Source organism: Anser anser (genome assembly GCF_964211835.1).
Source record: "Anser anser genome assembly, chromosome: 1".
NCBI lineage: Eukaryota > Metazoa > Chordata > Aves > Anseriformes > Anatidae > Anser > Anser anser.
In genome coordinates this window covers 47,171,571-47,196,626 of record NC_139720.1, presented here as the reverse complement: position 1 = coordinate 47,196,626, position 25,056 = coordinate 47,171,571, and the positions used below count along the sequence as shown (strand labels likewise).

The 25,056-nt window shown below is 36.3% G+C and overlaps 1 protein-coding gene across 8 annotated transcripts in view; it reads left to right on the top strand.

The window, feature by feature from the left end:
- LOC310902974 (uncharacterized protein) overlaps positions 1-25,056 on the top strand; it is a 145,592-nt gene that overhangs the window by 36,476 nt on the left and 84,060 nt on the right. For 2 of the 8 annotated variants that reach the window (XR_014587177.1, XR_014587178.1), the window contains 2 exons: positions 18,664-18,867; positions 21,080-21,264. Coding sequence is in view for 1 of the 8 variants with exons in the window: in XM_083845428.1 (XP_083701554.1) it covers positions 19,618-19,766; positions 21,096-21,264 (318 nt within the window). In the remaining 7 variants the exon portion in view is untranslated. The other 6 variants (XR_014587180.1, XR_014587179.1, XR_014587181.1 and 3 more) reach the window with 6 other exon arrangements.

The window sequence follows — 25,056 nt, the reverse complement described above, 5'->3', positions numbered from 1 at the left end:
TTCATTTACTTTACTTTTCATGAGTCCTGTGTACTCATGGAAATCAACATAATAGCTTCAATGGAACCCGTCAATAGAGAAAGTGTAATAATTGTTTCATTTACTTTTTTTTTGACCTTACTTTAGGGGTGTGTGCATGTGTATATACACACATATTTATATATATGTATATAACTTGTACTGCCAAGGTATATAAAGTTCTTTGATAACATTGTTGAATTGCAACTTAGTATTTTCAAATGTAAATGTGCAGGAGATTTCGGGTAAACAATATGAAAAGTTTAAACAATTGAATTTTACTTATGATCACTCAGGATTAAAAATACAAAGTGTTAAATTCATTAACCATTAAAAAAATATATATATACTAGTCTATACCTGTATAAAACTACTTGTGTAAAGAACACAAATCTGAAATTCAAGGATACAGTATATTTTTCATACTTCTCAGTAGACTAAATAGCATATAGTAACTTATATTGAAGTACAGCACCAAAACCAACTTCAACATCTGCAAATACGTAAAGCAAAATTTTGTCAAAGAAGTTCACTAAGTTGTGGCATTATCTGGTATTCAGGTGTATAAGAAGAGAGTTAAGATCTGAAATGCCTTTCCTAAGAAACGATGTGACAAAATGCAAGAGACTATCTTTTATGGCCTATGCAGTACTTGTGCTTGCTCAACATCCGTAACTATCCAGATAACAACGTGATGATGTTTTCTTCTCGTTGTTTTGTTTACTTTTGAAACTAAAGATAGCTTCTGTTATTAGTAATTAGTATTAGAAATGTTATTAGTAAGGAATGCTAGAGGCTTAGAGGAGATCTGGTAGAGGCAAAACATCCTTAGAAATACAAAGGAAAATGCAAAAGTAAGATCTACGTGTTCACTTTGTCACTGCTACAGTAAGGAGCAAATCACCATTTGGTGTTTCCAGGCCAGGCACCAAGAAATTGATAACCTAATTGTTGTCCCAGCTGGAAATGAGTAAACCATTCACTTTATACTTTCATGACTGCTAGTTTGCTACTTCTTGATGCATTCAACATCATTTTTTTCTGCTGCACCATACATCATGTCAGTATTCATTATGTCACATTCTCTACAAAGACATTAAATTATTATTATTTTTCTTAGATTTAGCATTTTTTTCTTTGGCTCTTATTTTCCAGCTTGGTACCTCTGCTGTGACATTTGAAGCAGGTGGATCAAGTCTTAGTCTTGTAGCTGTACAGATCAGGCTATAATGTTGGATATAAAAAGGCTGCCCCATTCCTTCTTTCTCTAGTAAGAATGAAGAGTTTATGTGCTACCCATCACACTGGAAGTTGTGACAGCCACATATGGGAACTGGAGACAAAGTGGGGAGCTCCAAGAGGACCAGTGCCCATCTCTTTTACCCTTTCACAGTCTGTGCTCTGAGAGGAACTGATACCAGCAGATCCCTGTGGGTAGGCAAAAGGGGAGGTAGCAGAAGGACTCACTGAAATTTGTCCCTTCTGCTTAGTGGTGGTGGTGATGGTGTTGGTGGTCTCTTTCTGCTGGTCCATGGAGGTTGGCCCTTTCCTTGACATGCCTTTGAGCAGAGGCACAGATCGGGAGAAAAAAGGAGGTCTGAGTTCACAGAAAATATGTTTTTAAGTCTACAGCTAAAGACAAGAAGAGAAGCTTAGGGAGGAGATGGGAGAGTTGCGCAGCCTATTTTAACTTTCTGCATTTTCAGTGAGGGTGTTTTCCTCAAGAATCTGAGTCAAATCTGGTGTGCAACGTGCAGCAGAGACAACTTTCAGGACCTCTTGACTTCAAATCCCATAACTGAGTAGGCTTAACTTAAATGAGAAGAGGTGTTAGCACACTTTGTGAGTGGAAGTAAAGCACACTTAGGACAATTTATTCTTCACTAGAGCTTGTCACTTCCACCTTTTATTGTTCATAGCTGTGGCTATGTGTGACCACCTTTGCTGTTACTCTGCATTCAGCTTCGAGGTAATGCCCCCTGCAAAAAATGGGAGTAGAAATGGGCACTGAGGTAAGCATTTCAAAGATTTTTCTCAAAATTTGAGTATCTAAGTATTTAAAGGGCATGTTATGCAAATTATCTGTCATACTTGCTCTTGGAATTGAAGATGAGATTTTTAAGAAGGAATTAGAAGATTGCTCGTATTGGTTATGGATTTTATTTAATACTGTATGAAATCTTGTCTGTTGATCAATTAGATTTATTTGCAAATATGAAGGGAGATGTTTCAGGGTAAAATCTATATGGTATAAAGCCTTTCATTAAATTACAGATATCAAAATCCAAACTTGTCTAGTAGTATCAAGTAGTTGCTCACTAAACAGTTAATATCTGGTCAATAGCAAAATAATAAATCAAGATGGTATCTACTTCTTCATATTTTGAGTAACTATTTTTCATCTGAAGTCAAGCAAAACATATTAGTGATGCTAAAGGTTGTTGTAGTTGAAAAGAGAATGAAGCTGGTGGTCATCCTTTATTTAATGGTCATTTATGGTAAATGAGGCCAGATATTAAATGGAAAATCCTTTATTATGGCTGTATTTTAGTTCTTTAACCTTTCTTCCTGTACTGTTTATGCCAGAGTACACTTCTTATTAACTTAAATGGGTGTAGAATCATGCCCTTACATCATAATTTCATTGAGTCTTATTGGAAAAAAATGTTAATGTAGACCCTTGAAGTGTTTAATATTTTGAAGAAAACAGACTGTGTTAAGGTTGTGTTTAGAAACTGAGGAAGAAAACTTTAAACTAGATCATAATTTCTGCAGATGGTATTTGCATAGAAACATTTTTGGTATTTGCTGGAAACATTTTCGTGCTTTAGTTGTCACTTGATGACTGGGGAGAAGAGTAAAGAAAGAATGCTTTCCTTTGCCACTGCTGTTACTCATTGGTCTGTTCTGTGAGATTTCTGGCTGGTCACATGGAAATGACTGAAGAATATCTATGAAATTGAGAACAATCATCTAAAAATTTACGGCATTCAGTAAAAGCTCATCTCATTTTAATATATGCTGTGGGTTGAAATTTATTTCCCTTTGTCAGTAAGCTAATACAAACGAGTTTAATTGGGAAATACCTTTTACCCCTACCCTCAGTGGGACTGTGCTTTCAAACCTATTCAATTTCCTCATCAGTCTTCTACAAATTATCTCTGAAAGCCCAAGGAAAAATCAATGGAATATTTCCCTCAGGGTCCACCATACTGATTACAGAAATATCCATACTTAATACTGAGTTTATTCTTATATCTTCCTAACTGATCATGAAACAGATCCAGTGTATACATTCATATGGAGACAGTGTTTGCAAGTATTTCCAGTGCTGGTAATTTGCAGAGTCACATTTCCACCAAATTGTGCTTTGCACTTCTGGCCTAAATATACATGCAATTTCCAAGACATAGCATGTGTATTCATCTTCTCACCACATGTGCAAATTTGACACATCAGACCTGACAGTGTACATCAGACTTTTCTATTTTGAACTAGCCCTACTAACATTCTGTCATCTTTTGTAGTAACTCTTTAACTCTCCTAGGGTTAATTACAAATGTTTGCACTCATACAAGGCATAAATACAGATGGTGACACTGTCATTCCCACCAGCTGCATGGTCCTATAGTGTACAATAGCAGCTGGAAGTTGGTGGTGGGAAAAAAAGAAATATAGTCAGCTTTTTGGGGACCCCTCTGTTAGTGTTGCCAAATTCCCATAGAGTTTGACATCTTTTTTTTTTTTTTTTTCCTATTTCCTTTTATTTTTTCTTTTAAGAATGGAAAACTTTTACATAGTATTGCTGTTTCCCTTCTACTAGGCTTGCAAAATTAAATTGTCAGTGATGATGTTTTGATAGAAGTTTATTTTCCTTTTACTTAGTATAAGAAACTCAGCCTAAATTTTTCAGGCTGGAATTCAAATTCTCTTACAAACAAGGAGGAAATTAGATTAAATTCCCTGTTTCTGGAGAACCTCAGTAATGTCAGCAATTCTCTACTTTTTACAATGAATTTCTGATGGCGAAGTGGTTCAGTGTTAGCACCATTGCCATCAGGAATGAACACAGTAGTGGCAGGATAGAGTTCTAGTTTACACAGATATTTTTAAATCCATGATAGAATGATGAAGGCAGTAGGAGATGTAGATTTTCCTCAATGTCCACCTTGTTATAGACTTCTGTTGCTTGGTCTTATTTCAGTTTTGTAAGTGACTAGAGGCAAGGAGGTGTCAAATTGTGTCCCTTCTGTTCTCCTGTGTTTGAACATGGGTGTTGGACTATTTAGAAGCTATGTAAAATTATTGGCATCTTTAGCAGCCCTAAATTTTTCCTGAGAATGCTCTTTTGCACATGATGAAAAAAAATGTTCCTCTTTTCCTAACAACACTTGTATGCCAGGCTCATTTGCTCAGTCTGTGGAATTAGAGCATGGATGTGTTTCACCCTGAGCAATTGACTGGTTCCCTTTTGAGGCATTTAGAGATGTGTTTTCTTTGCTGCTCTGTGATCTGGTGGGTACCTTAGGTTTTAAAATTCATGCTGTTTCAGCTTGCTAGGAGCCTCAGGCAGGTCACTGAAGAGGGTGCCCCATTTATGTCCAACCCGGAATCAGGGGACTTTTTTAGGAATAATGGAGTTAAGAAAGGAGGCAGACAGCCTTTTCTTCAAGCCTCATTAACCCTTGCATGATGGAAGAGCAATGTGGTGATGGTGATAATGTTAGGGCTGGGATTAGCTGTTCTCTTTAGATCTCTGAAAGAATTCCATGAAGTAGAACTGAGGGTCTCTCCACAGTGAGGAAAGCCAAAAGTAGTCCATCCTAAAATACAAGTTACAAGGAGTGGATTACCTGACCTTGGTGACTTACTGCCAAGACATTTTCAGGTGCACCTAGCAAAGTTGTAGCCTTGCAGCAAAAGTCCGCAACTGTTACACTGCATTTCTTGCTGCTGTGGCCAGTGAAATGTGTCTGGGGTCAGTGGTGCCCACGTTCTCCTGGAGGATGGATAACTGCAACTTGCATGTTGGGTGCTGGGTTTGTTGAGCCCTGCAACTTTAAAGCCTTGTTTATTAAACCAACCATACAAGGGAATTAAAAAGATTATAGGCTTATCATAGAGCAAGTGAAAGACAGAAAATGCGTAATTGGGAGGAGGAGTGTTTTGACAGCTTCTGCAGATGGCAGTAGACAGAAGGGAGGATTGCATTCCTAACATGTAACTTTTTATTAACAAGCTTCAAACAATACTAGCAGTTCTTTCGAGGATATTGTATTTGTCATGAAAAGTATGACTGGATTTATTTATTTTTTGTAGATATTGGTTGTGACAGCTGAACCGTTTTTTTCATTATCCAGAACACATTCTTAACAATGCCACTGTGCAGATTATGTACTAATTTTTGAAGCAAATCTCTGATTTGTTTTTATAATGATGTGTTCTCCAGAATGATCTGGAGTTCAGTATTACCTCAGAGACTTTGCACTATTTTGTCACATAGCACTCAAAAGTATTTTCATATTCAGCGTCTTCTCTGGAGCAATATATTTAAATGGAAGATTATTTCAGAAAACTTATTTTTTTCAGAAACATATATAAATATAAAAAGAATACAGTGAAGAGTTTCTCTTTGTACATGCTTTTGGCTTTTGTCTTAAAAAAAAAAAAAAAAAAAAGGGATTTCCTTAGGGATTTGCTTGTCTAAATCTATTTTCTTTCTAGCATGTGAAATGACAGGCTATACAAAATGCCCAAATATTAATTTTTGTGGCATGGCTGTATATTCATCTGTCAACCTTCAGTGAATTTTCTGGTTTTCTATTAGCCTGTCCCAAACTGCTGGCAAGCTAAATTTCTCTAACAGGCGTCAATTCAGTGCATTAAATGCCTGTTCTGCCCTGCAAGACATATTGATTATTTTTTTCTCAGCGAAGTGACAAATACCATTTTCATGACAATAATAGAGATTGATTACAATTTTATGGAACAGAGAAGGAGCCGATATTGCTGAGAGAACCATAGGGCTTATAAAAAATGAAAAAAAAAATCGTTTGAATTAATAAAGAAATTAATGAATTCATCTGTTGCTGATGAAGCTGAAGCATTTTTGATATAATGAAAACTACAGTCAATGCATGATCATTGCTGAAGTGAGGCAAGCTTAAATGTATTTATAGCATCTGGTGTCTGAAATAATTTGGAGAAATGCTTGTAATCCATTTTGAAGAGTTCAGACTAAAAAACTTTAAGATCTATTTTTCTATGGATTTAGGTATACATGATTATGTACTATTGAATACTGCAGTGCTATCTTGATCAGTGGAAGCTGAATATGAAAAGCGGAGGAAATATTGTCAGGTTTTGTGTACAGGTATTTATTTTAAACCTAAAAGAAAATAAATTTCTTTAGGGCTTTTTTGTTCATTTTCATTTGCATCTCATGTCGTTATCTCCTTTGCTAAAGGTACAAACTGTAGGTCAAGTTTGAACAAACCTTGTTCAAGAGAACAAGGGCAAACCTTGTTCTCTTTGTGTACCACCTTATCCGCTATTTAAATGAAGCTGAACAGATAGACAAAGTAAGGTTTCAAGATGAGACTGAATATTTGAATTTGACACAGAGTTAGATTATTCATGACATTGCATCAAAGCAAGTTGTAAAAGCAGAATTCATGCTGAGTATAATAGCATTTACAATTTGTATGTGTTCTTATATATTATCTTATCTTAAAACAAAACCTGTGTATGGAAATTTTTCCACATAGACAGGGTTTTGAGTATGCGATGTGACTGTAAAACTCACTTCTCTTATTCAATGTGACTGCCTTGTATCAATTTTAATACTTTTTTTTTTCAACTTCAGAAAATATACTTAGCTGATTGATATACAATTGAAAAACTACAGTTAGAGTACGATGGATATGAGACTTTCAGACAAACTGGAAGGTAGGATGGAAGAAAAAAGATTACACTGATAGCTATAGTTTCTGAAATGGCACTAGAGTCTGCATATAGTTTATTCTCTGATCTTCTGCTTCAAGAAATATGAAGAACAATATTTTAAGTCTAGGAAATTGAATCCAGTGAAATAAGTTTACAAAGACAAGCCTGAGGGATATGCAAAACTGGTCAGTTGTATGTATGTATGTATGCACACACACACGACTTGTCAGAGTGACTTGGAAATTATTAGTCCTGTCCCCTGAAAAAAGCAAGTTATAATTAATCACAGTTCTTACTTTCTGTCAAGGCAGAACAAAGTCGGGTTTGAAGCCAAATGCAAAGAAGGAAATTTTTGGAGTTAGGTGCAATTCATGGTTTATTTATTTATTTATTTATTTAGGTTAGGCTTACATAAAAGTAAGTTCAGATGATTGTTTTTCCTTAAAATTCTATTTTTAACCATAAAGCTTAAAAGGAATTTTTGTTGCTTCTTTCACTTGAAAGAATCAGATAATACATTGTTTCCCTTCTGCCAAATCTATACACATTCCTGTTGGAAAATCTGGTTATTGTAGAACAATAGATAACAAGAGCTGATGGATTAGTAGTCAAATTAAAAATGAAACAAATAAGCTCAACAAATATTTTAATCATTAAGCTCTATGCTTTTGCATAGAGCTTAATGATTAAAATAGCAATAGAGCCTATTTCACTTATCATCAGCTTTCAAATTCTTACTGCTGTAAAATTATCTACTGCATACTTTCAGTGCAAAAGTTACTTCATGAGTATATCTAAAGCTGTCGAGCAATATGTAAAGGCAGAGAAAGCAAAATAATGTCTTCATTATAAAAAGGGATGGCTGCGGCCTTTTAAATGACAGCTGTAGTACCAAAACAGCTGAGGAAACAGTTTGAATTTTTTTGAGGTGGCAGCTCTCTCTCGGGAGAAATGGCTTTGGAATGTCTCTATGGGAATGGTTGCAATTTGGTCTTAAGATAGTGTGATTTTCACAAACGTGGTAAAATTTTAGTAATAGTATTTCTACCAAGTTATTTGGAAGAGAAGGTTGGCTGCATCTCTGCTTACGTATCTTATGTGATTTTTGCAGGATGTGCACCTGGGATCTGCAGGAGTCCTGGTGTCATTCACTGTTGGTTGTAAAATGTAAAATGATGGGCTTCCTCTTTCCTGATTTGCGGTGTGCTAGCAAGCATGTTTATGCACCGAGAAGTCAGGCAGTTGGTATTGTTAAAGATTTAGGCACCGTCTTAGTTTTCCGTATGTTTTCCTCTTCTTGAAAAGAGAGCCCAAGGTGGATTGAGAAAAGCTGCAGTCGACCTTGCTTGGAGCTGAAGAGAATCCAGTGAGACCTTAGAGCAGCCATAGGGCTGCAAGAGCTTATCTGCTCTGCCATTAGCGTCAACTTTGGTCCATGTGCAGGTGGAACCATATCCCCATGATGCTTTGGCCATTTGTCTGTTAGGACCCAGATTAGTTTTATACAGAAGCAGCTGTGAAGTCTTGCTGCAGCACTCTCCAAAGGAGCTGCAGTGGTGGCCATATCTCACTGTCCTCCTGCATACCTCAACCTTGCTCCTTAAACTGTGGTGAACTCCATGCAGTACTGAGTGGCTTTCCACAGTGTGCCTTGGCATGAGTTAGGCTGTGTCCCTTATGCAAATATCTGGAAATGTTTAATATCTTTAGTGACATATTTCATTACTGTTTCTGGTTAGTACTGTACAAAATTCTGCAACATAACTCCAGAGTTGTTCCATTAGCAATCAGTGTGTTCTTAACAGTGTTGTGCTCCTACACCATTTTGTGAAGCAGTAAAGTTCAGCGGCCAGAAAATGGCGTCAGCAGATAAAATGTGCTCTGTGACTTTTTTTTACAGAACAGAAAATTAGCTTGATTTGTTTATAGAAAAGTAATTCTCTTTGACTGCTCAGGGCTAGGCAAATGTGTTGAAAAGTTATTTTAAATATTATCCACAGCTTGAACATATGCAATCAGGAAGTAATATATTACCGATGAAACAACACATAAAATTTCTCATAGGAATACTTGCTGAATTTGGTTTTAATGTTCTCAGTTTGGGTTAGTATGCTGAAAGCAACACTGTAGAAATTTGGCTTAAAATTGTGCTATGCAAATTCATTTTTGCAAATAATTTTGGAAACGTAATGAGAGATTTGAAAACTTTTTTTCTTATTTTAAATTCTACTTTGAAATATAAATTCATTTTAAATCATTAATCATATATATAATGCTGGTGTGTGATTGATGATTTTAATTATTGCATTTGATACTTTTAAATATTCTATTTTTGTAATGAAATTAAGAATTTAGTGGGATGAGGAACGGTGGGATGAAGCCCTACATTCATGCAGTAGGTGAAGGACTCTTAAATCAGTCTCTGGAGTTATTTAACTGTTACCAATTACTCCTGCATTGTAAACAATCAAAGTGCTTGTATCTGCAGGCAGTAGATAACCTGCAAATCAAATATATCAGCTCTGCCCAGATCCTTGAAGAGATTGTCCTGTCAACTAAAACAAGAATAAAAGATGTGATTGTAAATAACATTCGTGGGACAAACAGGTTAGTAACATTCATTTAAAAAATAAATAAAGAGCCACCTGTAGCAAGCAGCTGACATTAATTGAACATCCAGCAGAAAGCAGAGCCTTAAGAAATTTCCAAGCATGTCTATGTTTAATCGTCTCTGTTCCCGATTGTTTTAAGTAATGGTTTGCTGCCTTCTGATGCAAGAGTATCTTTTGTATGCTCATTGCAGTGAGATATAGCATACAACACTGTTCCTTTCACAGGTGTTGGAAAACTGCAGTTCTACTCCTTTGAGTAATGAAACAACTGAATTGACTGGTAGTAGTATCTTTTTTTTTTTTAACCTACATAAGGGTTTTGTTTATGGCTAAACACACACCACAGGGATTTTACTTTAATACTAGAATTAATCAAGTCAGTTCAGTTAAATAGTGTTTCTTACTTGTTATGAACTTTCTTTTTTTCTAGTTTTCTTTCTTAATAACAAAGATAACAAAAGAAAAGAAACTAGTTGTTACGAATCATTTTTGGTTGCTGAAATGTCTCCATTTCAATCTATTTAGTGAGTAGGACAATAAAACTGAAGATTTCTATATAACTCTATTTAACTCTATTAGTACTAAGAATAATATCATTTTTAGTGACCTTCAGACATATTTAATCCTGCAGCACTGAAGTTATTAGAGCTGTGGCTATTTAATATGAGTGAAAGAGATTCCAAGGCAGTAATTTTATGATAGGTATTTTCATTGAGAATTCTAGGACAACCCTGTTATATAGGCCTGGTTGTGTTCATAGGTTAGGTATGTGGTAAGCTTTTTTTTCTTTTATTTCAAGGGGATGAGAGGATAGTGGTAACAATTTCTTCATATTCAGTTTTGACAGAAATGTTTGGTAAACTAACTGGAGGGGGAAGAGCAAATCTGTTAGCTGTCATTTTCTTGTATTGACTCTTTCTTTTTTTTTTTTTCTCTTAAAAGATAGCTATTTAGTCCATTAGTGGATTTCTTTGCCCTTCCCGGCTGGCTTCCTGTAGGTTCCACTGTGGAGTAGCAGGTGTACAATTCCAAAGTGTCTTTACAAGTGGCTCAGCAGGGCTTCCTGTGCCGTACATTCACTGGAGACAGCTCATCTGTTTAATCCTTATGTTTTAGTCAACCTTTCTTATTATGCGGACAGGGCTCCCATGCTCAGCTGGATTTTGACTCTCAGAATGAATTGATGGAGCTCTTTGATCTTTGCTGTGTATTGCATCTGTTTCATCTTTCATCTTAATGCATGATCTTCCTAACTCCTCGCTAGCGTTTTATTTATTTATTTATTTATTTCACTTGAATCCATTAATTTTACTTTGTTCTTTTTGCCATGCCTTTTTATGTGCTATGAACTCAATTGCCAAACTTTAACACAATGATAATTAAGTTGGTATGGGTGTTTAAAAACACAGGCCAGCCGTGCTTATTTGGGGTTGGCACTTAGCATCTTAGAGACTTGATCAGAATTCTTAAATGAGATTCATGCATTTATTTACAAACTTGCACTTGGTATATGTGGTAAATTGGGGAAGTACCAAAGAATCAGAGGATGTAGCAGGACACTCTTTGGAGTAGCCTGCTAGTGGGCATGGAAACCTGAACTGCAGCAACACTGGGCAGTGTTCTGCAGAATGCAGTGGTTTCTTGAGGTGTAGCATCTTGATAGAGCACATATTTAAGTTCATCCCTGCTAGAGGGAATGCCTAAATTTTTGTTCAAAATTAAATGGCTCCTTAGGTAACTGTTAAGCAGGGATATGTATCCTCAGCTGTGGGATTATTTTGCTCTAAGCAGTTTTGATTAAAATATTCCAAGTTCCATGTTCTAGTTCTGTTAAATGGTAAGTTACTGCTTGGTTATAGGCTTTCTGTTTCTTTGTTTGCTTGTTTTTCCCTAAGTTTTAATATGGCAACTAGCAAAGAATTTTCTTTCAAATGACACCTGCGAAGGGTTTTTTTTTTAGCTGAAACTAGCCCTATCAACAGAGCATTTTGTAGTGGTATATTTGATTCCTGCATTTATACAATAGAGTTTAAATTCCCTTTTCAAAAAGATTTAAATTGGTGTTCAATTTTTGAGTGACAGTAGCAAGTTAATTTTTCTAGTGATCATTAATGCTAGAGTAGCAGCTAGAGTACCAAGAGCATTTTCAGGGGAGCAAGGAGCTCTTGGACTCCAACAGCTAAGATCTTAAGGAGTCATTGCTCATAAGAGATTTGATATATTTCACTGCAGTGCAGCATCTTAAATATATAGCATTGCACGGGGCTGTTTCCTATTTTGCTCCACATACAGGTCATATTTTGACCTAGAAATGCTTTGGGAATAGGCAACACCTGGCTGTTTGTTTGTTTGTCTTTCCCCCTTCCTCTTCCTCAGGAGAGGGCTCAACTTCCATGCCCCTGCGTGGTGAAGCCTAGGGCAGTTGATTGTTGTGTAACGGAGAAACTTCCATGTGCAACTGGAAAAGGATCCTTGAGTGATGCTTCTATGGTCAAGTAGATATGACTTATTTGGTCATATTCTACAGCAATATTAAAATATCTTCCTTCAAACAGCATAAGGGTGTTCCATCCTTCATAAGAGAAAACAAAAGCAGGAACCAGTAATTTTTGAGAAACAGAACAATTGTTCCTTTTGAACTTGCTAGGATTCATTTAAAAAGAACACAGCATGGTGCAGAATGAACTTAAACATCCAGAAGACTTGGGTATCCGTGCTGTTCTGGCAGATTTGAAAGTTTCAGTGACATGTATTCCTTATCACAAGTCTTTGAAACGTCTGTTTTTGAAACTTGCCTCAAAAACTCATAAATGTTAGGCTTGGTTCCACTGTGGCATAGGTAGATACCACTGTTCATAACAATTTCTGTAATGAAAGCATAAAAGGATCTTGATATGATACGATCCCATTACATCTGCTGCAATAAAGGGTAATTTTTTCTGCTATAATAAATATCTCTTTTCCTCCCAATTACATTTCTTTTGCTGTTGTACCATCTTCTTTTAGGTTCTGCTTGATGTAAGCCTTCATAAGAGATTTCTGTCCTCTGACACTGAAAATAAGAGATATGGCCATTGATGTAGAGTCCAGTTTTTAGGGTCTATAAGAAAGAAATGGAGATTTTGAGGAAAAAACTGAGTTTGACCACCTTGTCTTTTTTTTTTTTTTTTTTTTTAAATTTGCCTCTGGAGCTATTGCCTTTTAACTGCTATGCAATTAATCAGGTGGAAAGCATTATCTGTCAGGAAATTAACTAATTGTATTGAAAGGAGCTTATTAAGTCAATCTGGAAAATTACTAAAATCCTGAATGTCCATATTCGGCAGTTTCACGATTTGAGACTTACCCTTGGAGAATCCAGACCCAAAGTGTATATATATTAACTCCATTACTTTTTATTTAAAGAATGAATTATCATCAGACTAATTAATTAATTAATTTGTTTATTCATGTGAGTGTTGTGTGTTTTAGGTTATGTTGTTTTGGTTGGAACACTGAAGATACAGCCTTTCTAAGGAGTCCCGTGGCAGTTCAGCCACAATATTAGTGTTTTATATGCTTCAGTTTTGTACAGACAAAATGGATTTTTTTGGGAGGATTGTTCAGATTTAAGTGCTTTTTTTTTTTTAATTTCTGTAAAAATGTAAAACAACACATTAAAAAATAACTACCATGTTATCTAAAAAGATCATGTTGCTGTAACATGGCAGTATGTTTTCACTAATGTATTTTGTATTCATTGACTCCAGAATAAGCATTTGTTTAATTCAGTTGTCATTTCACTATGTTTGTATGTGTGTGTGTTTGTCTGTCTGCCATCACATAACTATAAAGTAATTCATTCCAGTTTACTGCAGATAGGAACTTTTGCTTAGAAGCCTCCAGGCTTTAGAAAAGACTTTATAACCACAAAATTGGGATTGAATTTCTGCACACTAGTTTCTTGCATAACAGTGCAAACCCTGCCTTCAGGGAAGAGCTATTGCCAGAATCTGGAGCCTTGGGGCTCAGATGTCTCACTTGACCTAGTGAGGGGCTCTTTGAGAAGATGCTTTATATATGAAAAAATCTTTCCATTAAGACAATGCAAGATTTTATTGTCTCATCTTACGGAGTGATACTAAGAAAGCTCTCACTCAGAATTGTGCAGCGTTGGCATTCTGAATGTGAACGAATGACTTGCTTTCTTTTTATTTTGTTGTTGTTCACTAAGTTAGAATTGTTTTTGTAGACTTCCTTTCACTCTTGGTTTCCTATTCACACGAGCTTTTCTGTTTTACACCTATGTTGACAGTTATTTAACTGCATTCCTTGTGCTGATTTTTTGTTGTTCTGTGTCACAGTAGAACTTTACTGAAATTTTGCCTAATGTGCTGCATTAAGCCATCCTGACATTCTGAGTACTAAGTAAACTTCCTCACCACAGATGGCCAGAGGTTTTGGGGAAAAATTGCTCTGTGTTTGCCCTTACACTTTTTCCTGGACACCTGCTACTGAATGTTGTCAAAGGCAGGATGCTGGTATCTGAGCCAGTGTATATATATAAATATTCTTACTGGGCATTTTAAATAGATGTATGTGTGGTTACAAGTATGGGTAACAGAATATTGGTGCAAGAAAAAGGGAGTGTCCAGCAATAAAAAGGATCATAGTTTCAGGCTTTCCTAAGAGCTGGTCGTAGCGGAATAGAACAAAAGTCCTTAGTTCACATGTACTGACAATGTTATAACAGGAGAAAACTGAACCTGTTGATCATAATGATGGAGGTGGAAAAATAGTCTGCTTCCCCTTTTTCTTCCTTGGTCAGTTCCTAAAATGTAAGCCAGGTCATTTTTCTTACAACACATTAATATTTCACTTCTATTCATTCTGTTCTAAGAATTGACACAACATGTGGCCTCTTCGCATCTGCCTCATGGAACTTCCCCCAGGAGAAGCTATATATGACCTTTGCAGACATTGTTCAGCACTGTGAAACTTTATGGTTTCATTCTGTTCAATGAAATATATGTGCAGTTTATGATGGAGGGTGACTCTTGATTTGTATTGCTAAAAATAAAGTAAAATAAATCCGTGACTATTTTTGATACTTATTACATGCCAAAATGAGAAACTATACCATAAGCTCTCTGTCTGTAGCTACATATGTCCTTTCCTGGAATAAGGAGGAATCATTCAATGGGTTAGAGGGCTGGTGCATCATGGAGCATCTGAAGCTCCTGATTTAAGGAAGAGGCCCACTGCAAGGGGACATTGCTTCTCAGACCCTTGCTCTGCCATGTGTTCCCCTAAACCTGTTGATCAGCATTCTGTGCATCGTCCTGTATTGGCTTTGTGTCCTTGTGCTTGATCCTAGTTTGTGTGTTGTAGTAGGCAGACGGGTAGGTTTCTTATTAATTGGGAGCCACTGAACATTAAAAGTTAATTTAAAAGCCTACTTGATTAGAAAGTGTATTCCCTTCATTACACTGTCCATTATTTGAAAGGTATAATTTGCATGTATTATTGCTTAATTTAACTTTATTTTTTTTTGGTATTGAAGTACTGAACAGAAGATATACAGGATTTAGAGTACAAATGGAGGGTTTATTAGGCTGGCATTTTTAAGGTGAATGTAACAGTAAATGGATTTATGTCCATCTGGGATTGTGCAGTGCAATTATGACTATTGATCAAAATATTTTAGAATATTCTTTTTAGAATATTCTTTTTTTTTTTTTTGATCGTGTATCCTAATCTTCTATGTTTTTGTTTATTTTCATTTTTTATTTATTATCATCTGTGGAAATCATCTGTGTTCTGTGAGTGCAGCAAATACTGTGAAAACCCAGGGATAATCTTGTATTTACCAAAATAAACGTCTCCTTTGAACCTGGACCAACATTATTGTGGGCATAGCTTTGATTTTTTTATTATAATTTTTTTTTTAAATTTGGAAATGTTTAAGGTTAACTGAGACCTATCCTTTGCTGTAGCTCCCTCTCTGCTAAGGAAATTTTTCTTTTACTTGAAGCTGAGTTTACTTTTCCTTTACTTCTTACCTTCTTTTTCTCCTCCTGTATCAACTATGTTGTCCAGTTACCTCCACTATGGTCTTTCTGTACTTTCTTCATTGTGTTTTCCCTTTTAGATGTTTTGTTTTCTCTGAACCTCTTGTTGTTGGATGATTTGGTAATTTTCATCTGTTTCAATGGAGAGAAGGGGGAAAAAAAAAGCCTGATCTCTTGAAAGAATTACACATGTAATTCATGTAATTGGGTGCATCTCTCATAACTTTTGACAACTAAGTTGCTTTTGTCTTAGCCAGTTCATAGGTGAATAGAATAATTCAGGTTGGAAGAGACCTTAGGAAGTCAGCTAGTCCAAGCTCCTGCTCAAAGTAGGGTTAATACTGAATTCAGACCAATTTTGTAGCCTCCATTGTAGCTAACAGAGTGAGTGGTACATCCAGTGGGTGAGGCATTCCACTGAAGTGTAGGTATGGAGATTGGTATTGTCTCATGCTCAACAGATCCCTGTCAGGCTCTCCCTCATCCTAGTGGTAACAGAGAAGAGCACAGATGTCCAGCCTAGTTGCCTTGTTTCTAATAGACTGAGGGTAGGTGAGACTAATAGACTAATTCTGTATTTTTTCACAGTGAACTTTGCAGTAAGGAAGGGGGGGAAAAAAACGTATGAGAAAAGCCTGACATATTTATTGAAAATGGACAAACGTAAGTGCTGCTAGGGCACCAGACTTCATCATGCTTTCATGATGCTCTTAAGTAACTTTCAGTTCGGACCTGTCAGAAACCATCCTATTCGTTTCCCAGTTCTGCCAGCTCAGATCTGCTCTGGCAGCTTAGAAACCTGGTCAGGTCTGTGCGGGTGGCTGACTGGAGATACTACTGTGTCTGAGGCTTATGTGTCAGATGATTTGGTTCACCTTTTGGAAAAATGAATGAGTTACTGCAGCCTTCCATTCTTGTGTCTTTTGCAAGTCACTCCTCCTTTTGCTACATCCAATTATTTCCTCTTGCCTAATGCTCTATGTCAGGATCAAGACAACTATTTCATATTTAAAAGCTGTCTATAAAAGCAAGATATTGAGTACAGCAATAGAAATGAGAAGGAATAATGTACAAAGGGCTTCCTTAACTTCTGAGTAAAATCCTCTCAGTTGTAAATATTTTAACAAAGTGAATGAGTCATTTTAGTTGGGCTAGGGCTGAGCTTTTTAACACGTCTACCATTGCATTGGTAACACTATGGTGCGGATATACTTAGCCAGACCCCAACTTGTTAACAATTCAGGTATAGGTAGTGGCACAGAACTAGTGCAGTCTTCAGTATTTGCCAGAGATATTGGTGAATCAGTCACCCAAAATGACCGGAGCGATGACATTACATTTGAAGATGTAATTTATTTTCCTGTCCTCATCATTTTCAACACATAGGAGAAAGCAATTAGTTGTGTTTTGACCGATGAAGAATACCTTAACGATTCCCATATCTGGCTTCATAAGCTTTCTAAATGAGACAGCAGTTATAAAAGAAAAATCTGACTTCTGAAAGGTAAAGCAGGTTCTGGCAACACTGTAATTTCAAGGAGTGTAGTCAGGGAATAATTGATACTCCCACAAGCTGCTGTTTTCTAACTGTTGCTATTTTCTGTTTGGTTTCCAAGAAAGTGTGAAAAATTTATCTGAATAGCATGTGAAAACTTTCAAGAAAAAAAAAAGTATTGTTTTCATATGATTTGTTAAGAACAGTGATATTTTTATGCTGCAAAATCCAGAGTGTAGTCTTGTTTGACATGAAGACAGTACATATGAATATGCACAGTATTACTAGGTACCACCGTTAATATAAAACTAGCCTTAAATTAAGGTGAAGTAAAAATAAGATCACGTTGTATGAAAATATATAGTTTTGGGAAAATGATCTTTGGTCCAAGTACCACGGCAGCCAGTGTACCATGAATCCAGAATTTGGCATAAAAATGTTTGTAAGTCCTTATAAATTAGTATTAGTTGACTAATGCACTTAGCTCTAATTAGTTAAATGGAATTGTTAGCAGGCATTTCAAAATGTACCAAATTGGTGGTTTTGTTTTGTACTGGAATTTGTTATTGTGATGGCATTTATGCTACTGCAACCTTTGTTTCTGCTTTATATGAATTACCTTCCAGTACTTTGCAGCGCATTTGGTTTATGGAAAAAAAAATTCTTACAGCAGGAACGCAAGATTGTCCAATGCTGCAGTAAAGGAAAAAGCCAAGCATTGTTTTCTAGAGCACTGCTGAAACGTTGCTATCAGTTCATATTTTGTTAGGATGCTTTTATATTTGGGGCTTATAGTGTGTTTGCATTTTAAACCTTCTCAAAGTGTAGGCTTTGCTAGTTGGGATTTATAGACTATCAGGCTAGTTGAGAGGAAGATGTATACAGAGAAGCCTTTAGTGGTAGCTAACTGCTTCTGTGGGCCCAATTAAGACTATCCAACTGTGAAACACAGTCCCCTGAGTACTGGTGTAGTCAGCTTGACTTTTTTAATATATTTTTTTTAATTTTAATTTTTATTTTTTGGAGTTGGAGGGGAAGGAGGCCTGGAATAAGGGAATATCCAGTACAGCTGTGAAGAAAAAAAAAATAAGAGTAGGAATAAAAATAAAATCTCAAAGAAACAAAAAAGTAACCAACCCTCAAACTTTAAGTATGTGGTATTAATAAAGATTGGGGTCAGCTTTACATATGCACCACATTCTGGACTGGAAGCTGCAATAGCTGCCCCTGAGATCTGGATGTGTTGTTGGTCCAAAATCAATCTTGTCGCTCCTCAGAAGGCAATGAGAGATAATAAGTACTATTCACCTGATTGCCTTCCTGCTCTGAGACAGCTGGTGACGCTTGTCTTCCTGATAACCAGGAGTTTCAGATCTAAGGCAGGGATAAAGAAAAGCTGGGAGCTTGCTGAATCTAAATTTGACAGTCGATGGCTGTGTAGAGGGTCAGGAGGGATAGAATCTGTGACACGTATAAGAAAGGAACAAAATTTATCTGCTCTGGTTGCAATGATTAGATGTCTCTTTGTCTGGCTTTCTTACAGTGGATGATTGATTGTACCCGCCAGCTGGCTAATATCATAATTAACAAAGTTGCTACCATGTCTGAGAAGTTTAATCGAAAAAATTGCCGGCAGTATGATGCCATTGTCACAGAGATCACAAGCACTGCAGTGTTGACTTTTGTACTGGTGGAGCCGCAGGACTATGTAGATGTGCAGAGAAGTCGTTCGCTGGGATAACTAAAGGTATGTTCCTTTCCCCATACATTTCTCCTGTGTCTAGTCTTTTGAAAAATGAAGTAAATGGTCCTTTGATGATATCTTTCATTTCAGGGTGGCACATGAAGCTATTCAGTTGTATTTTAAAGCAGTGGCAATGGCAATTTAGAATGTTTTATCAATGAATCAAAAGGTACATAATCAGAACTGTAGTTAAATACTACTCACCATTTCTAGGTGTTTTTCACTGCATTGGCAGATGCTTATTGCAAAAAATATGGATGTCATTGTTTTCATAGTTAATTTCCTTCATTATAGGAGTTACGAATGCTGTTGACAGTCTATATTCTAGGAACTCTTAGTTCAGTTCAGGTTTATATTTCATAATATTTCATTTCATTCATTTCTTCAAGTTAGAATGCATTTTAAAAGGCAGAAGAAAACCAGAAAAACGATGTATTCTTGCATTTGTAATTCAGTGTTAAAATATCCTGTTAAAACATGTGCATTTGTATATACATATTTGTGTGTGTGTTTGAAACGAGAACAGCATCAGTTCCGTCAGCTGGAGAGCCACTTCACAGCACTTTTATAAAATATTGCCTGAGAATGTCACTTATTCCTTTTGCACGTTCATGTAGTTTTCCAAGTTAAAAATGACTCCAATGAGCTCTTCTCTGCGGTTGTATTTTTACGTGTATGTGTGTGTGTGCTCTGCGTGGTAGTTCAGTTATGCTCTGGAGTATGTGTTGAAAATGCCAGCCTGACATATTGCTAATGAGTGTGCATATTGACAGTGACGGGGGCGTGTGTCTGTCTGTGTGCCATATATTAAAACAAAAAGAGGAGAGAGACGGAGACAGAGAGAGACAGAGAGACAGAGAAGGAAATATTGGGATGGGAAAGAACAGTTTATTTACATTACGGTATGTCAAAATGTTATTATGGCTAAAAAATCCATTTTAAATAGAAATGAGATAGCATATGACGGTTCGTTCTCTTTCTCACAGGAATTAATATGGCCATGATGAGAAAATAAGCAAGAACCATTTGTTTTGGTATTATTAGGCTGTTGTTTGGTTGTTTCTTTTTTTGTTTTGTTTGTTTTCCCCTACTAATGATGACTTTTTGGTGCTAGATTCTAAAATTTGGGAGATGAATTCTTTGTATTATGATTCAGTTCTGTAATGAGCTCTCCCTGAGTTTTCTGTTGCTCTTCTTTGTGTCTTTACAGGTAAAATAGTTTTGAGAATTCAGATGAAATTGTTACGGTAGATGCTTGAAGGAACGCTTTGCTGTATAGTTAACGTAGCTGATGGTTATTTAAAAACAACTTATTTGGGGGATGTACTGTTTTCTATTTTACAGTTTTCTGTTTAGAGTTAAATAATTATATAGCTTTGAGCTGTTGTTAATGCCACAGTAATTTCAAACTAATCCTGGCTTGTATTTTTGAGAGAGATTTTTCAGTTCTCATTTAGCTTAATTTCAGATAAATTGTTTTGAGAGAAAAATACAGTTTTTGCAGGCCGTGAAAATATTTCTACCATTGCGATTATTCCTATTGTCAGTAAGAGAATCCAGGTTCTATCTTAGCCTTGTAAATCTACTGCTTTTCAAGAGCTACTAAGCAAAATTAAAAATCGATATTTTATTTTGAATGGAAAATGCTGTGAACAGTGGCAAAATAGATTAGTATTGTAATTGCAGACAATAGGGAAGATTAAGTTACTAAAACAGTACATTGTTGTTCTAAACTAAACCCTGTAATATTTTGTGTAATTGAGACTTTGTGCATTGTTGGAACTCAGTTGGAGTATCAAACGGTTGTGAGGATTAGAGCAGACAACTAAAGCAATGTCACAGTAGATGTGGCTGGTTTTTAACAGGATTATCTTCTAAGATGTGTAGAAATGAGTTCTTATAATAGTTTCAGAGGAATTAATAATTTTAGTAAAATGTTAATGGCAAATGTGCTAATGTAAAGAGTTAGAAGATTAGCGGTGCATTCTTTTGCATGGAAATAAGAATATAATAAATGTCCTGCAGGTGACTGAAGCTGCTGCAATTTTATTGGAGATTAAAGTTTGATTGACCTTTGCTGAGGTGATTAACCCTTTTGAAATTAAAAGCTGGTGCTAAATTATTCTGTCCAATTTAAATGCAAACACAGAACAGTATGCTGTGTCATTCAAGTGTAAGGGGGAAAAAAATGTTTTAATTTTCCTTTTGCACTCAGTGAGCTGTGCTTGCAGACGGCGTGACTGGGCTCTGCTGGAGCTGGCCAGTGGCATCCTGCCTCCACTCTGCTCATCACCGCTACAGCAGCCATACTGCGGGAACGCCAAACCTGGGAGCAGCTGCCTGAAACAAGTCCTCGCATGCAGGGATGTCAGCAGAAGCACATGGAAGCACATCAGCAAGGTAAGTGGTAGAAAGCAATACCGGGATGCTTTATCTTCTGGTTTTGACCTTGAGCTGGCTGGAGCACACACGAGCGGACAGCATAACACAGGTGAGGGGTCCTGCTGAGCCTCACAAGGCAGCTCGCAGGAGCTGGGTGCTTACCTGTGACAGCCATGCTGGAATTAGATGCAGAGATGCATATGTTGCATTTCTTATTTTTATTTTTTTCCCTGGCCCTTAAAAGTCAGCTTTAGAAGCTTGTGGAAGCATACTTTTTGACTGACGGCAATTACTAGATAGCAGCTGAAGTGCAGGTGTAGGAATGGTTGCACCACTTGAACACGTTGGTCCTGGTCCTTCAGACCACATGTGCACACGTACTTTCTTAGGTCAGAGCCAGTGCGGGTAGGATTAGGCCGTGATCTTAGTAGATGACTAAAGCCTCTGGGGGTTACTTCTAGGAGTCAAGTCATGCAGATGATCACGACAGTCACTGTGGCTATGCTGCTAAGCAGTCCTTGAAAACGTCTTTGAGTTAATTTCTAATAGATTGTGTAACTTTGTTTCACAGTACATTTGGTAACTGAAAGTGCACACTTTATTAAATAACAATAAATTTTAAAGACCTGAGTGATACATTCACTGTATTTTTTCTAATGGGTCTTTCATAAAAGTTGAGTTTTCAAAATTCCACCCAGAATATCTACCTTTTTTATCTTTTTTTTTGACAACAACAAAAAAAAAGAATATTAGGACCGTGTTTTTTTTTGTAATGAATTACATTTACTTTTCCTAGAGTAAGAGATCAGTGTGTTATTATAAAACAGCATACTGTCTAAAAGCAGTTCTCAAGGATTGTGGTGACTCTGAGTGCTTAAATTTACACTAACTAGAACCCTTATAATTGGATCTGTTTTAAATTCACATCTTTCTGTTGCTTTTGGTGAGCAATGATGCATCTGGTTAAAAGCCTTGCACCAAGATAGCAGTAAATTTGAAGCAGATTAATTACCTGAGGTTGAGTTGCATAAAGAAGCCCTTGAAGCATCGCTGCCTCCTTCCTTTGCCTGCCAGTCCAGGGAGGGAGGCAAGTGGATCAGATCTGCACCCAGGGGGTTTTGTGGTCCTTGGCATAAAGTGTACTGGATCAAACTACAACCCACCCCCCTCCCTGCCCCAAGTCCACTTCTCTCTGATCATCTGAGAAAAGATAAAATGGCTCTTTGAAGCCTTTTTCTTGAATGCTGAGAGTAATAATGGTGGGATTTGCAGAAGGGCTGCTGCAACTGTTTGGCCTTGACTGGACTTTCTGCCAAGTAAAATTTCCTACTCTTTCAAACAGCTGCAAAGTATTAAAATGATAACGAATGTGCTATTTGCATTCCGTATTCAGTCTTCCTCCTCAGTTTTCATCAAGGAAGACTTCATATTGCATATGTCAAGGTAGGGAAGTCCAAGGAATTGTAGTTCAGAAATAAGGACCCTGAGGTAGTGGCTCACTTCTATCTAGTCTTTTCATTTACACTTTAAACAGTCTTCAGAGAGATGGACTGCTGCTTCTGGGACCCAGTGAAGAAAGTGAGGAATAGATAAAAGTTAAACTTGCGGTGGATTGACCTAAATGGAACATCTGGCAGAAGTATAGAGGGGATCCTCCAGGGTACTGAATTATACCTTCAGGCTTGGATTAGTAGGATGTTTAACAAAGAGATCTATTTGCCAAAAGTATCTCTGCCTGATTTTTAATTATGGAACTTTAGCACTTCAACATTTGTAATTTATTGAGCTTTTCTTGTTCTCTAGTAAGGTGTAGAGTACTAACTGTTCGCTTTGGGCTCTTCTGCTTTCTTTGAACTACAATTTTTACACGGTCGTGATTAACGCTATGAATTCTATGGATATGAAACATTTCAATAGTTTTTATTACCAATAACAAGATGTATTCTCTATATACAAAATGAACATGGACTTTAAAAATATATATATATATATATATTGTTTTGCTTATAATCCTGGAATACTTTTGAGTGCTTAGAGTATACTTTTTCTAAAAATTGAGGAAATCAATATTTCACGGGATCTTTCTAATCATATATATCCATCATATTTCATTAACAATATGTAGCAACCAACTTTTTTTATTTTATTTTTAGTAGTTGTATATCTCCATTCCTTTCCATATTTTATAGTTGAGCCCACAGGAGAGGATAAAGAGTGGGGCTGCGTGTCCGAGAAATTCCTATTGTACCAGCCAAATTTCATATGATGTTGTGTTTTTTGAGATACTCCTTAGGCACTGTTATTAGCTAATACTGCCACGTTTATGAAATCTCAACATAAAAGAAAAATCTCAAGGAACAATGATATTCTAACACCACAATGTTTTCAAATGGTGGCACGTCAGGACAATTCATGATAAAGTAATAATGTAGACTATATATGTGATCAGTGAAGAGACGTTTATGTTAACTGATATTGTTAGGCAGAAGAAACAGGACAACATAATAAGATATTTCTGGAAAATTTATTAGAATATTTACTAAATCTGATTACTTTATGTTAAAAAAATATATTAATGGGGTGGGGGGGTGGGGCTAGTGTGTTGTCACAGTACTCGCTTCCTACAGAGTATAATATCTAAATAAACACTGTTAGTGTAACACCTTCTGTTTTGCACTTTCAAAAGCCCATTTATCAAGCAGAGGAAGTTCTTTCAGAAACTGGTCACATTTGCTGTGATATTCGCTTGGTGATATTCGCTATATGTCAATGTAAATAAGCTGTATGAGAGATCGAACAGCCGTTTAGGCTGTGCTATGACACATAAGGGTACATGAATCTGTCTTGCAATAGAGAAATGGAAAAAAAGGTGAAGTTATAACATCATTTCCCATTGCCCCAGACAGAATGACATAGGGAATTTCATATAGTTTCAGGATGACCTGATGTTTTTTTTAGAAATCATATTTTTCAGCATTCTAGCATGTAACTACATCAGTCATTTTCTATTTGAATAGGAAATACTTCAAAATCATATTTCTTCCACAAGTTTTATTTTTCTTCTGAACTCTGTTAATAGTCTCTCAATATCCTGCTTTGCCAATAGCTAACTTAAATGGGAGTTTTAACTACAGTATATGATAAGCATTTTTCATAACAGAACAAATTACACTTTTCTACATAGAGGAAACTTTCTAAATTGTGATATATGCACTGTAGTGTGACTGCAAAATATGCCGTGCAATTGCAGTAGCTATATGGTGTTAAACTTGAATGTTGTAAAGAATTAGCACTGAAGTTTTTATCAAAAACCACATAATCCATGTTGTGTGTTTACACATGATGAAAATGTATTATATACCTTACCCCCAAAGTCACCATGAAACCAGGACAGAGATGCAAGCTGACTAGTCTGACTAAATTTATCATACTACTTTGGAAGGAAAATTATTTTGTCTTATTTGTAATGGGAAGAATAAATCAGCTGGAAGTATGCAAAAATGGTAAATTCATGTTAAATTCATGCTTCTGTTTAATTACCTAGGCAATATTTTCGTCAGTCATACAGTTTATGGAAGATTAATTATAAGCTGATTATGGAATTTTTGTCCATCGGACTTGTGTAGCTTTTTTGAAGTGTGCATAACAGAGAACTGATTTTGAATAACTTGAATAGCTCCATATGAAAACTTTTGGAGCACAATGTTACAATGAACGTTCCTTCTTTGAATTTCTATACAAATGAAAAATCTGTTTATAAATGTACAGATTCTTATATAGCTTTGACGTTTTTGGAGGTTTTAGAGGTTT